At 46.8% G+C, this 15,036-nt stretch overlaps 2 protein-coding genes across 6 annotated transcripts in view; both read right to left on the reverse strand.

Moving 5' to 3' along the window:
* Positions 1-6,951, reverse strand: part of HSF5 (heat shock transcription factor 5) — a 69,896-nt gene extending 62,945 nt beyond the window's left edge. The window contains exon 1 of the mRNA XM_055258555.2: positions 6,284-6,951. Coding sequence (XP_055114530.1) covers positions 6,284-6,902 — 619 coding nt within the window. The 5' untranslated portion in view covers positions 6,903-6,951. The remainder of the gene's footprint in view (positions 1-6,283) is intronic.
* Positions 6,952-8,151: 1,200 nt separating this feature from the next.
* The window catches only part of MTMR4 (myotubularin related protein 4), a 29,351-nt gene continuing 22,466 nt past the window's right edge, over positions 8,152-15,036 (reverse strand). For all 5 annotated transcript variants that reach the window (XM_063628489.1, XM_055258532.2, XM_063628490.1 and 2 more), the window contains 4 exons: positions 13,547-14,945; positions 11,457-11,567; positions 11,126-11,214; positions 8,152-10,448 (listed from right to left, as the gene is read on the reverse strand). In XM_063628489.1, the coding sequence (XP_063484559.1) occupies positions 10,271-10,448; positions 11,126-11,214; positions 11,457-11,567; positions 13,547-14,945 (1,777 nt within the window). In that variant the 3' untranslated portion in view covers positions 8,152-10,270. The remainder of the gene's footprint in view (positions 10,449-11,125; positions 11,215-11,456; positions 11,568-13,546; positions 14,946-15,036) is intronic.

Consider the following 15,036-nt stretch of genomic DNA (forward strand, 5'->3'; position numbering starts at 1 on the left):
CCTGTAATCCCAGCACTTTGGGAGGCCGAGGCAGGCAGATCACTTGAGTCCAAAAGTTCGAGACCAGCCTGAGCAACATGGTGAAACCCCATCTCTACAAAATATACAAAAATTAGCTGGGCATGGTGGTACATGCCTGTAATCCCAGCTACTCGAGAGGCTGAGGCAGGAGAATCGCTTGAACCCAGGAGGTAGAGGTTGCAGTAAGCTGAGATTGAGCCACTGTACTCCAGCCTGGGTGACACAGTAAGACCCTGTTTCAAAAAGAGAGAATAAAGTATTACTGAGTCCAGGAGTTCAAGGTTACAGTGAACTATGATCGTGCCACTGCACTCCAGCCTGGGTGACAGAGTGAGATCCTGTCTCTTAAAAATAAAGAAATAAACAAATAAATAAAGCATTAATGCCAAAAAGAAACAAATATGCACATATGAACAACACAAATTCTGGAAATCAAGAGGATTTTATCTAATGGGAGGAAAAATCCTACTTCAGAAGATTGAATGTATTCAAATGATAGATCTCTTAGAAACTATTTTTCCTTTATTCCTTTAAAGTACAAAAAAATAGACCGTGTGCAGTGTCTCATCCTTCTAATCCCAGCACTTTGGGAGGCCAAGGCAGGAGGATTGCTTGAGCTTGGGAATTTCAGACCAGCATGGGCAAAATGGTGAGATCCTGGCCAAGTACGGTGGCTCACGCTTGTAATACTAGCATTTTGGGAGGCTGAGGAGGGCAGATTACTTGAGGTTAGGAGTTCGAGACCAGCCTGACTAACATGGAGAAACCCCGTCTCTACTAAAAACACAAAAATTAGCTGGGCTTGGTGGCACACACCTTGTAGTCCCAGCTACTCAGGAGGCTGAGGAAGGAGAATAGCTTGAACCTGGGAGGTGGAGGTTGCAGTGAGCTGAGATTGCGCCACTGCACTCCAGCCTGGGCAACACAGCAAAACTCTGTCTCAAAAAAAAAAAAAAAAAAAAGAAAGAAAAAAGAAAAAAAAGGTGAGATCTTGTCTTTACAAAAAATAAAAAAAAAATCAGCCAGGTATGGTGGCATGCACCAATAGTCCCAGCTAGGAGACTGTGGTGGGAGGATGACTTGATCCTGGCAGGTCAAGGCACCAGTGAGCCATGTTCATGCCACTGAACTCCAGCCTGGGTGACAGAGGGAGACTCTGTCTTAAAAAAAAAAAAAAAAAACGCATAAAACAGTTTTTACGCTGCTTGACTAGCAATTCCACAGGTACATACACTTTGAACCCACCACTGACAACCCCTCCTTTTTTTTCTCTCTCTTCACAAGAGGTGTTTCTGCATGTCCAAAATTACTCATTGTTTTATTTCTCCTGGGATGCTCACATGTCAACACTACATACAGCCTACAGAGTACAACAGCTCTGCCCTCTTCAGGGATAAACTGTTGGTGAATTTACAGGCTGTCAATAACTTAAGCAGCTAATTAAAGAATTCTCTACCTTAAATTGTTTTATATCTGTCTACTTCTGTCATGATAAACTTGGAGTGGTGGCCAATTAACTATTTTAGATGCTGTTAAAATTAGAACACGGTCAAGATAAAAAGAACATTATTTTAAGTCTGTTTTTTAAAATAAAGAACCAAGACATGTTCAGCCCTTATTTATTCTTCTTGTTAAGGGTTACTTCATAGGGCTCAATTCAGATCAACATTACCGAGCATCACCTATATGTCTTCAAAATATCTTTAAGATATATTTGGCAAAGTTTGAATGCAGAATTCTAGAAATAGAGGGCAGGATGAAATTGTGTTCTCAAAAATTCTGTTTCTTTTTATAGACGTGCATCTGAATTAATCAATTCCCAGGAAAGAATCCAAAAACTTGCCTCTTGAGAGCATGGTATCCCCAGGTAAAAACAGATTATCCACTTCTCAGATCTGTTACTTAGTTTAGAATATTTTAACAAATATCATAAAATAAACTGCTCCTAAAAACAAAATAACAGAAGTGCACAAAGGAAAAACATGCAATCTGTTTCTTATCAAGTATACTCTTGGAAGGTGAACAGTGCAGTTGGTTCAGCAGCTCTAAATAAAAGAACTAGGTCCTAAAACAGAGGATTCTATTATAGAGAGAGAAGTATTCAACCCATACACTGAAATAGAACATAGAAAAAATGGAGACTAAGCAGTAGCAGTGCAGTCAGGCACATAACTAAGGCAAGATTCGAGAAGAAGAAAAATGAGATGAGGAAAAATAGAAGAGCCAAGGACTTAGAACGTGGAATGAGAACAAAACAAAGTTGTATTCTTGAACAACTTTGCTCAATTATTCAAGTTCTAGTATTCTTGAACTTAAAGCAGAATTACATTCCACCTGAACGAGTAACACAATTCCCTAGTGAACCAAACCTATGGTATAGACAGTCCACACCTGACATACCTTCTGCACACACCAACAGGTAGAATGGTAAGGGGAAAAAAAAAAAAACAAAAAACACCAAACAGGAAAGGCATGAAAACAATAACTTAGTTATATATGGATTGATATATAATCTATACTGACAAACCATGAATTTGTTTTTCAACAAGTAGTAATCTTTAAATGCTGACCAACTGAACTGTAAGTGAATAAAATCAGATTCCAGATGGCCCTGAATTTCTTCAATTAAGATGGACTCTATCCTTAAAATACAACTGGGTTTAAGAGAGTTGAGGGAAAAATATCAGAGAAGAGAAAAGAGCAAGTGTTGGTTTTTATGTGTGTGTGTATGCATGGATGTTTCTTTGTTTGAAGTGGTTATCCCATTTCTCCCAAAAACACATTTTCTAGTCTTTTCTCCTTATACCCACCAGACATGCAACCTGAAAAAAAAAAAAAATCCATGTCAGAGATTCTGCCAAATGTATGCCATGATATTGTCTCCATTGCCTTGCCCCTAACATTCCCTACCAAAATCAATGGCCATCACATGGAAGTGGCCTAATATTCCTTAAGGACATTCTTATGCCACTGCTGCTTTTTCAACTTGCTGTTGGAACTTTAACCTAATCCCTTATCTTCTAAACTCCACAGTGGACACATAACCTAGTTCCTTATCTTCTAAATTCCAAATGAACCAAGTACTGTTGTCATTCATAACCCTGGGCGAAGGTTAAGTTGAACACAGTGTTATTTTATTTGTACATTTAAACTTTTCCATTAACTCAAAAATAACGCAGATTTCTTTTTCTTTTTTCTTTTTTTTTTTTTTTTTTTGAGACAGCGTCTCACTCTGTCACCCAGGCTGGAGTGCAATGGCGTGATCTCGGCTCACTGCAACCTCCACCTTCCAGGTTCAAGTGATTCTCCTGCCTCAGCTTCCCGAGTAGCTGGGACTACAGGCGCCCGCCACCACGTGCAGCTAATTTTTATATTTTTAATAGAGACAGGGTTTCACCATGTTGACCAGGATGGTCTCGATCTCTTGACCTCATGATCCGCCCGCCTGGGCCTCCCAAAGTGCTGGGATTACAGGCGTCAGCCACCACGCCTGGCCCCAGATTTCTTTATAGTAAATCCATGTTAACACGCTGAAAATGTTGTTATTACTCTCCTAGTTGAAGGTGAAGAATGAATGAATTATTATACCCTGTTGGTTTCTTGGTATACTGCTTCATATCATGGACTCTTTAAACAGAGAAATGGAATATTGCCACCCTTGCCTTCCTGGAAGAGGGGGAAGAGCATCAAAAATCAAGTCTACAGGGCTGGCGCAGTGGTGGCTCACGCCTGTAATCCCAGCACTTCCAGAGGCCAAGGTGGGCAGATCACTTGAACCCAGGAGTTCCAGACCAGCCTGGGCAACAGAGTGAAACCCTGTATCCACCAAAAATACAAAAAATTAGCTGGGTGTGGTGGCCACGCCTGTAGTCCCAGCTACTCTGGAGGCTGAGGTGGGAGGATCCCTTGAGCCTGGGAGGTGGAAGTTGCAGTGAGCCAAGATCTTGCCACTGCACTCCAGCCTGGGGGACAGAGTGAGACCCTATCTCAAAAAAAAAAAATCAAGTCTATAAAATAATTTGGCCATGTGCAGTGGCTCACACCTGTAATCCCAGCACTTTGGGAGGCCAAGATGGGCAGATCACCTGAGGTCAGGAGTTCAAAACCAGCCTGGCCAATATGGTGAAACCCCATCTCTACTAACAATATAAAAATTAGCCAGGTGTGGTGGCAGGCACCTGTAAAATCCCAGCTACTCTGGAGGCCAACGCAGGAGAATCACTTGAACCCGGGAGGCAGAGGTTGCAGTGAGCAGAGATCTTGCCATTGCATGCCAGCCTGGGCAACAGAGTGAGACTTCATCTCAAAAAATAAAATAGGTGGGGTGCAGTGGCTCAGGCCTGTAATCCCAGCACTTTGGGAGGCCGAGGCGGGCGGATCACCTGAGGTCAGGAGTTCGAGACCAGCCTGGCCAACCGGGTTTCACCCTGTCTCTACTAAAAATACAAAAATTAGCCGGGCATGGTGGCACGCGCCTGTATTCCCAGCTACTCAGGAGGCTGAGGAATGAGAATCGCTTGAACCTGAGAGGCAGAGGTTGTGGTGAGCCGAGAGCGCACCATTGCACTCCAGCCTGGGTGACAAGAGTGAAACTCCGTCTCAAAAAAATAAACAAATAATAAAAAATAAATAATTCACTATCACAGAGGGTTTCTGAACTTTTACTAAATACAGATGTACACCAAAAAGTTTTTTCAGGGCCGGGCGCGGTGGCTCACGCTTGTAATCCCAGCACTTTGGGAGGCCAAGGCGGGCGGATCATGAGGTCAGGAGATCGAGACCACTGTGAAACCCCGTCTCTATTAAAAATACAAAAAATTAGCCGGGCGTGGTGGCGGGCGCCTGTAGTCCCAGCTACTCGGAGAGGCTGAGGCAGAAGAATGGAGTGAACCCAGGAGGCGGAGCTTGCAGTGAGCCGAGACTGCGCCACTGCACTCCAGCCTGGTAGACAGAGCGAGACTCTGTCTCAAAAAAAAGTTTTTTCAATACCGAAAGATTGTAGCCAATAGTGAAAACTCCAAAGGCTGTAGATGTGAGCTTTCTAAAATTCTTTTTTAACTAAAACTTGACAGCTGTAAAGAAAACCATTTTTGCCTTATGTTTGTCTAATCATACCCCTTTAAGGAGGCATCAAGCTCTAATTTGCTTCAATGAAAGACGTGTGTAGCCAATTCATTCTACATAAGAACTATATCTTGTAAGCCACGATGTATCATTGTATTTTTGCTCTTAAGGTATATAAACAATGTCTACCATTCTACACATTACCCAGAACCTTAAATCTGATGACTGTGGTAACACTTCTAAGATTTCTTAGATGTGCCAATAGATGGAAGGTGGCAGCCCTCTTCAAGGACAAATTTCCACGGCAGGCATCTTTTCCAAAACTTTCCCTTGGCTGCTATTGTAATGTTCTAAGTTCTCTCTCTCTCTCTTTTTTTTTTTTTTTTTTTTTTTTTTGAGAAGGAGTCTAGCTCTGTTGCTCAGGCTGGAGTGCAGTGGCACTATCTCAGCTCACTGCAACCTCTGCCTCCTGGGTTCAAGCGATTCTCCTGCCTCAGCCAGCCTCCTGAATAGATGGGATTACAGGCATGTGCCATCACCACGCCCGGCTAATTTTTGTATTTTTAGTAGAGACGAGGTTTCACCCTGTTGGTTAGGCCGGTCTCAAACTCCTGACCTCGCGATGCACCCGCCTCGGCCTCCCAAAGTGCTGGGATTACAGGCGTGAGCCACCACGCCCAACCGTAATGTTCTAAGTTCTCTTGACTAGGATTTTGTTCCGTCCCGCCTTAACCCGTAGGGTGACTCCACTCTGCTTCCCACGGGAGCAAAGGAGCCCCTTCTGTGTTTCTTCCAGACCCAATGTTTCAACGAAGGACTACTTAGTCTACATGTTTACAGTGGACAGTGTAGGTCTCAGGAAGGTAAACGGAGGCTTACAACCAGGTAAACTCCTGGGGTTCAAACCGGGGATGAGTAGAAGGGAGCCTAAGAGGCGGAGGTCCCTTTTGCTGCCAGTGGGCTCAGAAGGGGCTGAATGCTTTCGGACCCTCCAGGGGAGGGCCGGTGGCCACCGTGCTGGTGCTGCTGAGAACGGTGGCGGTGGCGGGACCGCCAGTCTCGGGAAGCACAGCGGCCAATGGGTCCCCGGCGCCTTTCCCACAGCGTGAGGACGTGCGAAAATGCGCCCTCCAGCGGCGGTTGCTCCCCGCCGCCCATGTGCTCACTGTGGGCGAGGTCACGGGCAGCCCGGACTCACCGTGCGGCTCGGGCCGGGGCCCCGCGGGCGGCGGCGGCTCCTGGTGCTGCAGCGGGGCGGTGGCGGCGGCGGCCGAGGCGGCGGCGGCGGAGGCCGAGGTAATGAGCAGCCGCTGGAAGCGGTTGGGCGGGCGGCAGGGCACCTCCAGGCCGGCCGCCAGCTTGGCCTTGTTGGCGCTGGTCAGGCGCTTAAGGTGCACGAGCAGCTGTGGCTGGTCGCGGCGGAAGTGCGGGCTGTGGAAGTGATGGAGCGGCCCGTCCCCTACCGGTCTGCCGCCCCCCGGCCCCGCCGCGCCCGGCTCGCCCAGCACCACCTTGCGGAAGCCGTAGAGGTTGAGCTGGCGGATGAAGCTGGTGAAGTTGGTGGTTTTGAAGAGCTCGGGCTCGGGCTCGGCCCCGGCCCCGGCCCCGGCCCCGGCCCCGGCCCCCGCAGCCCCGCCACCGCCCCCTGGCCTGGGCGGGCTGAGCAGCTCAGCCTCGAAGAGCGGCTGGTCGATGAGCAGCCCCTCGCCGCGGCCGTCCCAGCAGATGGAGCGGTAGCGCGGGCTGTTCACCAGGCGCCACAGCTTGGCGGGGAAGTTGTTGGGGTTGATGGGGGTGGAGAGCAGCGCCTCCTCCATCGCCCCGCCGGGCCTGGGCCTCGCCCCCCCTCCGAGCCTAGCTCTCCCACCCGGTTCTCGATCCCTCCCCGGCCTTCGCCTCGCCCTGCCCGCTCCTACCGGCGCCCGTCAGCCGCGTACCAGGGACCGTTGGCGCACGAGGCCCCGCGGCGCCTCCCAGCGCCGCCAATGGGGCCTCGAGTTCCCGCCACGCGGCATGGGCACCTCCCCCTCGGCGGCCGCGTGCCCCGGCCCGGCCCGCCGGACGCCAGCGGGACCCGGGCAGGAGCCCCTTTCCCAGGCGTTCCCAGACTTCAGGCCGGGGAGTTCTAAGTCCTGCGAAGAGAGAAGCCCAGTTATCCACCGTGGAATACCAAGAGGCGTGTGTTTCGGCCCAGCCAACTAGTGGGGACTTGGAATGCAGAGAAAGTGTGCGTTAGGAAGCAGAGTCGGTCATTCTGGGGACCAAAGGGTCTGGTCTGTAATCTTTACTAACAGTGGAACTGCTCCCCTCTCAAACAAAAGTGATGCTACTGGAGGTATAATATCTTGAGTAAACGAACTCACCTTTTAGATAGTAGCCTTTTGTATCTTTTAAGATACACTCTTTTAAGCCGGTGTTTGTTCAAGACAATTTACTCAAGGTTAGACGAAAACTGAGGTCCCTGGGAGGAGGGAATCACAAGAATCTAAGTACTATCTTATGTGCCTGCCCAACTAGCTGGTGGCATTTTAGACATTAAAGAGAAATAAAGATGGGACAGAATTCTACGTTATCCATAAGAATCGATCCCTAGCCAATCAATAAATAAGAATGTAGCAAGAGCTGTGCTGATTAAAAAAGAGAGGTTCATTTGAAAATGGAAATTGGCCGGGCGCAGTGGCTCACGTCTGTAATCCCAACACTTTGGGAGGCCGAGCTGGGTGGACTGCTTGAACCCAGGGGTGCGAGACCAGCCTGGCCAACATGGTGAAACCCTGTCTCTACTAAAAATGCAAAAATTCACCAGTGTGGTAGCATACCTGTAGTCCCAACTGCCCAGGAGGCTGAGGCAGGAGAATCGCTTGAACCCAGAAGGCGGAGGTTGCAGTGAGCCGAGATCGCACCACTGCACTCCAGCCTGGGGAACAGAAGGAGACTCCATCTCAAAATAAATAAATTGGAAATTGCTGGGAGAAAGGGGTATAATGTTCTACTCTTCTCATGGTCAAAGAATAAGTGAATATTAAGTTTTTTCAGAAATGAAAATAAAACGACCCAACAAAGCAGCACTAATATAGAGATTTTATTTAAACTGTATTGAATTTTTACAGCACATTGCATGTTTGTCACAACGCAACTGCACAGTTTGGATTTTTGGCCACATCATGTCACTTACACCCACAACAGCTCTGAAAGGAGTATTTGATGAACACATCTGAGCCAAGAGCCCAGAGTCTCTCTCCAAGGCCATGCAGTTTGTTCACTGATGGGACAGTCCCTCAAAACAGCCACACTAAGTAGACAGATACAGTCTCCCCAAATGTTACCAATCTTACTCCCCTTGAAAACAGACAGAGTGAAGTGCAATGAAAGACAAGTTAATTAAAAAGCCACTCACAACTGGCAGTAAATTTTAATGATTGATAAAATGCTTAAAATAATTTTATGTATCAGAAACAAGGAATAGCTTGTTACTTTTTCAATGATCTCAGGAATTTTGCAGACACAAAATCTCCATTATTCAGCTCCATTTAAATGAAAAAAAAAGTTCCGCTAGGCTGACCTAAATATGCCAAAACTTTTTAGGTTACATCTATGGCAAGTACAAAAGAACCACAGATGCTTCTCTGTAGGACTGAAAAGGTCAGGACAAATAATGATTCTTGTTCTAAATGCAGATCCTAGTTATTTTGGAATGAAATACTGTTTTCTAGAAAGCAACATGAAAGTAGCAGTAAGAAAGATGACTACCATCATTTCAAAACAGGATAAGCCTAAATATAATTTACCATTTGTATGTCAGCAAATTAAGGAAAATGAATAAAGTCCTAGTGGTTTCATTATAGGCCAAGGAGACTGTATCTGTCCCACCCACAGTACATGGCTATATCACTGTATCTTTTGGTTAAGTGCCACTGGTACATATTAAGATGAAAAAAAAACAAAAACAAAAAAACAAAATTTTTAAAAAACCAACAACGTTTGGTCCAAATGGATACATGTTCTCTCCCAATTTTGGTATCAAGGCTTTATTCTCTTCTGTTTGGGTTCCATTGTTAAGTGCACAGAAATAGACAGCAGCATTTGTACTGAAACCCTCACATACCAAACAGCATATGCTAGGAGGTAAAAACCAAACGCTAAATTCTACCCTCAAGGTGTCAAGTGTTCAGGATAAGAAGCAATGTGACCCAGAGGAGGCAGCAGCCAAGGGAAAGACAACATGGGGGGAATGGGCAATGGAACAACAACAACGAAAACCTTTGTTTTATTTTCATGCCAGGAGAGGATCAAGGTGTAGCTCCTGTGTTAGCACCAGGACAACTAGGAAAAGTCAGGTGCAAAGGGTAGGGCACAATCAGCAGATATTTCACAAGGATAATTTTTGCTTTTCCCTTCTCATTCTTCACAGTGCGTAACTCAAGAGCTGCCACTGTGTAACAGAGATGACTGCCTTCACAGCTCAAAATAACTCAATGTTTGCCAGGACCGAACATCAGCAGAGTTTTCTTCTGCTCCCAAAAATGTCTCGCTCCCTAGAACTGTTCCCCTAAACTGAATATTCACCAATACTGGCTGATGAGCCAACTGAAAAGTACGTTGAAACCTCCACTTGCTGAGCCAGTCTTCAAACCAAACTCCACAGAAAGACAGTACGAATGCAACTAGAGGGAGTGCCTCTAAAGACTGAGCCTTCATGCACGGACACAGAGCACAGAGGTACAGGATATAGTTCATCTCAAATAGGACAGGAATTCCTATCTTGTATACTATAATCTGCTTTTGTCAAGGTGGAGGAGAGATGGGTCTGGTTATCACTTGGAGTTTGGTTATACATATGCCTTTCTATTGCTGTTTGGGGCACTTTGCACCAGGCAACATCTATGCAATCATCATCTTGTGACCTCCAGGAGAAAGAGGCTGGAGTCACCAACTCAACATTAAGCTTCCAGACCCTGGGTCTGGGTTAGGACTATTACCCCAAGGTGAGGGTATCACCAGTAGAGGACCTCCTGCCAAATTGCAATTCCTCTGCTCCAGTTTCATGATACCAAGGAGGATTTCTCAAGATGGTATCTCTGAGCTCTGTGATTTCATTAGCCACACCAAGGAACCTTCCAAACTACAACTGAAGAAGATCCTCCCTTCAAACCTGCTAAAATTGGACAGGTCATCTCCCCGGCATTCAACTGGAAGCTGTAGCAATGGGTTTCTTCAGCTGTTGGCTCATGAGTTCCCTGGCACGAGAGACTTGAATGTGTTCGTAACATGAGTTACAGACGAGAACTGGGTCATAGAGTTGCTGATCAGGAATGGGCAGCTTCAGGTGGCAGCATCCAGCACAAAATACATTCCCGCAATTTCTGTCAAAGCACAAAGAGGGAAGAGTTTATCAGAAATGCCAATATACTGGCCGGGCAGGGTGACTCACACCAGTAATCCCTGCACTTTGGTAGGCTGAGGCAGTAGAATCGCTGAGGCCAGGAGTTTGAGACTTGCCTGAGCAACATAGCAAGACCCCATCACTAATAAAAAAAATGATTAATTAATTAATATTAAGAAATGCCAATATACTGAGAATGAGTGATACTAAATGAAAAGTTGGGGACAAACAAAAATAGTTTCTATAAAGAGGTGTCTACTTCCAAACGAATTCCACTTAGTTCTATACATATGTATTGCACTGCTTTTGTTTTTGTTTTTTGTTCTTTTTGAGACAGAGTCTTGCTCTGTTGCCAGGATGGAGTGCAGTGGCGCAATCTTGGCTCACTGCAACCTCCAGCTCCCTGGTTCAAGCTATTTTCCCGCCTCAGCCTCCAGAGTAGCTGGGATTACAGGCATGCGCCACCACACCCAGCTAATTTTTGTATTTTTTAGTGGAGACGGGTTTTACCATGTTGGCCAGGATGGTCTCAATCTCCTGACCTCATGATCCACCTGCCTGCCTCGGCCTCCCAAAGTGTTGGGATTACAGGTGTGAGCCACTGCGCCTGGCCTGCACTGTTTTTTGAGTCATACTAAATCATACAAAACATCTTACCTGCAATGGTGTCTTCGTTTGGCCAACCAGAATTCACAGTCACAGTTATAGCAGTGTGATGCCATATGGTCTGGAACCCAGCGGGTCACCTAACAGAAGGCACAAAGAAAAATTCCTGGTCCTTGTTGACAGACTGGAAGAGCAACATTGCAATGAGGAAAGCACCCCAGGAGAAAGTGACAAGGCTTATCTTCATAACTGGCTACCATTTGCCTACCAGGTTGACACTCCTCTGGGGGACAGCTCAGTCTACAGCATGTCATTCATCTCTGGGAAATATGATGACTCACTGGCTCACATAAGTACCCACCACATATGTGCCTAAACATACCTCAGTCTCTTTCTTATCAACAGGTTCCCAGCTTGCTTCTGAAAGGCAGTCTTCACTGTGATCAGAGCCAAAATCCTCAGTATCACTGCCATCTGACTCCTTCAAACATGTCTGATGAAAAGGCAAAGACAACAAATTATCTTCATCATCGTTAACGCTTACTGTTTACCATGTGTCAGGCACTGTGCTAAGTGTATTACACACATGAACTTATTTCTTATGACAGTCTTACAACGTATACTACTAATATCCCCATTTTACAAATAAGAAAATGAAGCCACGGAGAAAGTTAAGAGCTGATATGTAGTAAAGCTGGGATTTGAACCTAGTATTGTAGCTTCAGATTTACACTCTTACCGATATGCTACACCGCAGCATAGAAAGACTCTTGTTATGTTCTAAACCAGGGGTTGGCAAGCTATGGCCCACAGGCCAAACTAGCCCACGGCCTGTTTTTGTAGATCAGGTTTTGTTGGAACACAGCTGCATTCATTCATTTACTTACTGTCTATGGCTGCTTTTTGTTTTGTTTTTGAGACAAGGTCTCGCTCTTTTGCCCAGGCTGGAATGCAGCAGCATGATCACGGCTCACTGTAGCCTCAACATCCTGGGCTCAAGAGATCCTCCCACCTCAGCCTCCCGAGTAGTTGGGACCACAGGCATCCACCACCATGTCCAGCTAATTTTTTGTAATTTTTGTAGAGACGGGGTTTCACCGTGTTGCCTAGGCTGGTCTCGAACTCCTTGGCTAAAGCGATCCACCTACCTCAGCCTCACAAAGTCCTAAGACTACAGGCGTGAGCCACAGTGCCTGGCCTACGGCTGCTTTTGCACAATAGCAGAGCTGAGTAGTTGCAACATAGACTGTATGGCCCACAAAACCTAAAATAGTTATTATTTGGCCCTTTACAAAAAAAAAAGTTTGCTGATTCCTGTTTAAAGCACCAGGGAAGTGAGAAGCAGGCAAGTGGAGAGCACCTTAACAGAAGGAAGGAAAGTGTCTGTATAAATGGCAAGATACCATGGAGAGGAAGCTGGCTCCTAGAAGCTCCCCAAGGACTATGGTACCAGAACCTGAGGCTGCCCAACACTGCACAGCCTATATAGTCTTCATCTCTCACCTGGATTATTCCAAAATGACCTTGCCAGCCTCCCAATCTGGGTCTCAACTGCCTCATTAAAATTGTACACTGTTGGGCTGGGCGCAGTGGCTCACGCCTGTAATCCCAGCACTTTGGGAGGCCGAGGTGGGCAGATCACAAGGTTGGGGATCGAGACCATCCTGGCTAACACAGTGAGACCCCGTCTCTACTACAAATACAAAAAAAAAAATTAGCCGGGCATGGTGGGGGGCGCCTGTAGTCCCAGCTACTCAGGAGGCTGAGGCAGGAGAATGGCGTGAACCCGAGAGGGCAGAGGTTGCAGTGAGCTGAGATTGCACCACTGCACTCCAGCCTGGGTGACCGAGCGAGACTTCGTCTCAGAAAAAAAAAAAAAAAAAAAAAATCGTACATTGTTGCAAGAGTCATTTTCTTAAACTACAACTCTGATCATATTGTGCACTGGCCTAAAATTTTATTGCCTTAAGGGTAAAATCCAAACGAGGGCACTAAACCTGACCCTTGTAATCTCCACCTAATTCTCCAATGTCACCTCCCACCACCCTATCTGACTGTCTCTCATAGCCCCAGTGCGTGTATGCATGCATGTACACATATACACTCACATGTCCCATCCTTTTAAGCCGTATCATTGGAGTACCTATTGCCACCACGCTTCTGCAAATGGTGTTTTCCTTTTCACTGTCTACCTAGCTAAGTATCACACATTCTTCAGCACTCAGCTCAAGCACTACCTTCTCAAGAAAGTCTTCCTTGACGTTTCACTCCACTCCAGCCCTCTAACACCTGATGCCTCCTCAATCATAGCACTTAAAAACATTATTCTAATTGCTTACTTGTTTTTCATCCTATAGCCCAGGCACCTAACTCAGTGGCACACAGCAAGTACCCAATGAATAAATGCTGCGTGGAGGGAAGGCTGGATGAACAGAGTAAATAATGGGTGTATGGCAGTCGGTGACTACTTACAAAATCATCCTCATAGTCCATGGGGGGCTCTGCTGGAGGGGCACAGCAGTGACGGATGTCCAGCCTCATCTGAAGCTCATGCACCTGTCGACGTAGCTGCTCCACCTCTTGCTTGTACCCTGCTTCGATTTGCCGTAACCTATGCTGGATCACATCCGTGGGAAAGGGGAGTCCATCATCATCCAAATAGAGTGGAGGCACTGGAGAAGGGCAGGTCAGTGGAACGGGCTTTGTGCTAGAGACTTGCTTTGGATGACTGGACAACCACATCCGGTTCTTTCCTCCTGGGCCAGTACAATGTCCATTGGAATGACTAGAACAGACAGGTGACTTCACACCTTCTCTCTGAGCCCACTGGCCCCCAAAGCAGGGCCCTGTGGCCCGCATCTGCTTACTGTTTGGCCTCTTGCTACAACAGCCATAGGAAAGCAGCCGCCGAGGCGTGGCCTCCCCACTTGGGAATGAAGTCACCATCCCTTGGAAGCTGTCCCAGTTGGACCCCAGAAAAGAGAACTCACTGATCTGGCTCTGAGAAATTGGCTTCCGGACCAATTCCAATGGCATTTTCCCAAAGCGAGGATTTTCCAATAACTGCCCATTCCTATTATTTCCTCTTTTACCAATGTCTTCCTCCCCATGGGTCAGATCCGGCACAGAACTCAGTTGTTCCTGGTGGGAGATACTTGCCACAGACCCTGAGGGATCTTGGTTGAGGAAGTCAGCGCTTGGGTCTAGAGGAGTTTGGCAGGCAGCACTCGGTGGGTTGCAAAGGGTGCTGAGGCTGTGATCGAGAACACATTTGGAGGGCACACCAAGCATGGAGTCTGGCTGGGCCTGTTGGGGCATACCTGTAGGAGAGTCCTGGGAAGACTCAGGAAAATTACAAACTCCATCACACTTGTTAGAAATGACCTTGGAGAGTGCACTGACAGCTTCTGTTTCAGGACAATGTTCAGGTGGCTCCCCTATGCCATCTAAAGTCCTACCCAGCTCATCCTGGGCAGAAGGGTCTGGAGCTGGTCCCTCAGTCTCTTCCAGGACTTTGATCTCAGGATCAGAGGTGTTGCTCTTCATTTCCCGAGGCACTGCAGTATTAAGCAGTTTGTAACTTGGAGAACAGCTTTTGTGACTCTTGAAAGGTTTATTGCTCAAGTAGTCTTTCTGGCTGCTGGGCAGAGGAGGAGGAAGACCCACTTCTCCTACAGTTTGCTGAGGGCCTCCTACGCCAGAGTCCACAAAGGTTGTCTCTGATCCCTCAGGATTGCTGTGCCAGGGCTCCAGGCCTACCCTGACCTCCTGACAGTGGTTATTCAGGTTAGGGTCACTGGATGTACGAGTCAGGGGGCTGCTTGTGTCACAGGCAGAAAGAAGATCATCCATGGATCTGGTTTTAGGTAATCTGGAATGACAAATATAACACCTCCAGGTCAGGAGATGGGCACTTGCAATACAATATATGGAACTGAATCAATGTAGCAATATCAAAGCCA

Source organism: Symphalangus syndactylus, chromosome 20 (genome assembly GCF_028878055.3).
Source record: "Symphalangus syndactylus isolate Jambi chromosome 20, NHGRI_mSymSyn1-v2.1_pri, whole genome shotgun sequence".
NCBI classification, from domain to species: Eukaryota; Metazoa; Chordata; class Mammalia; order Primates; family Hylobatidae; genus Symphalangus; species Symphalangus syndactylus.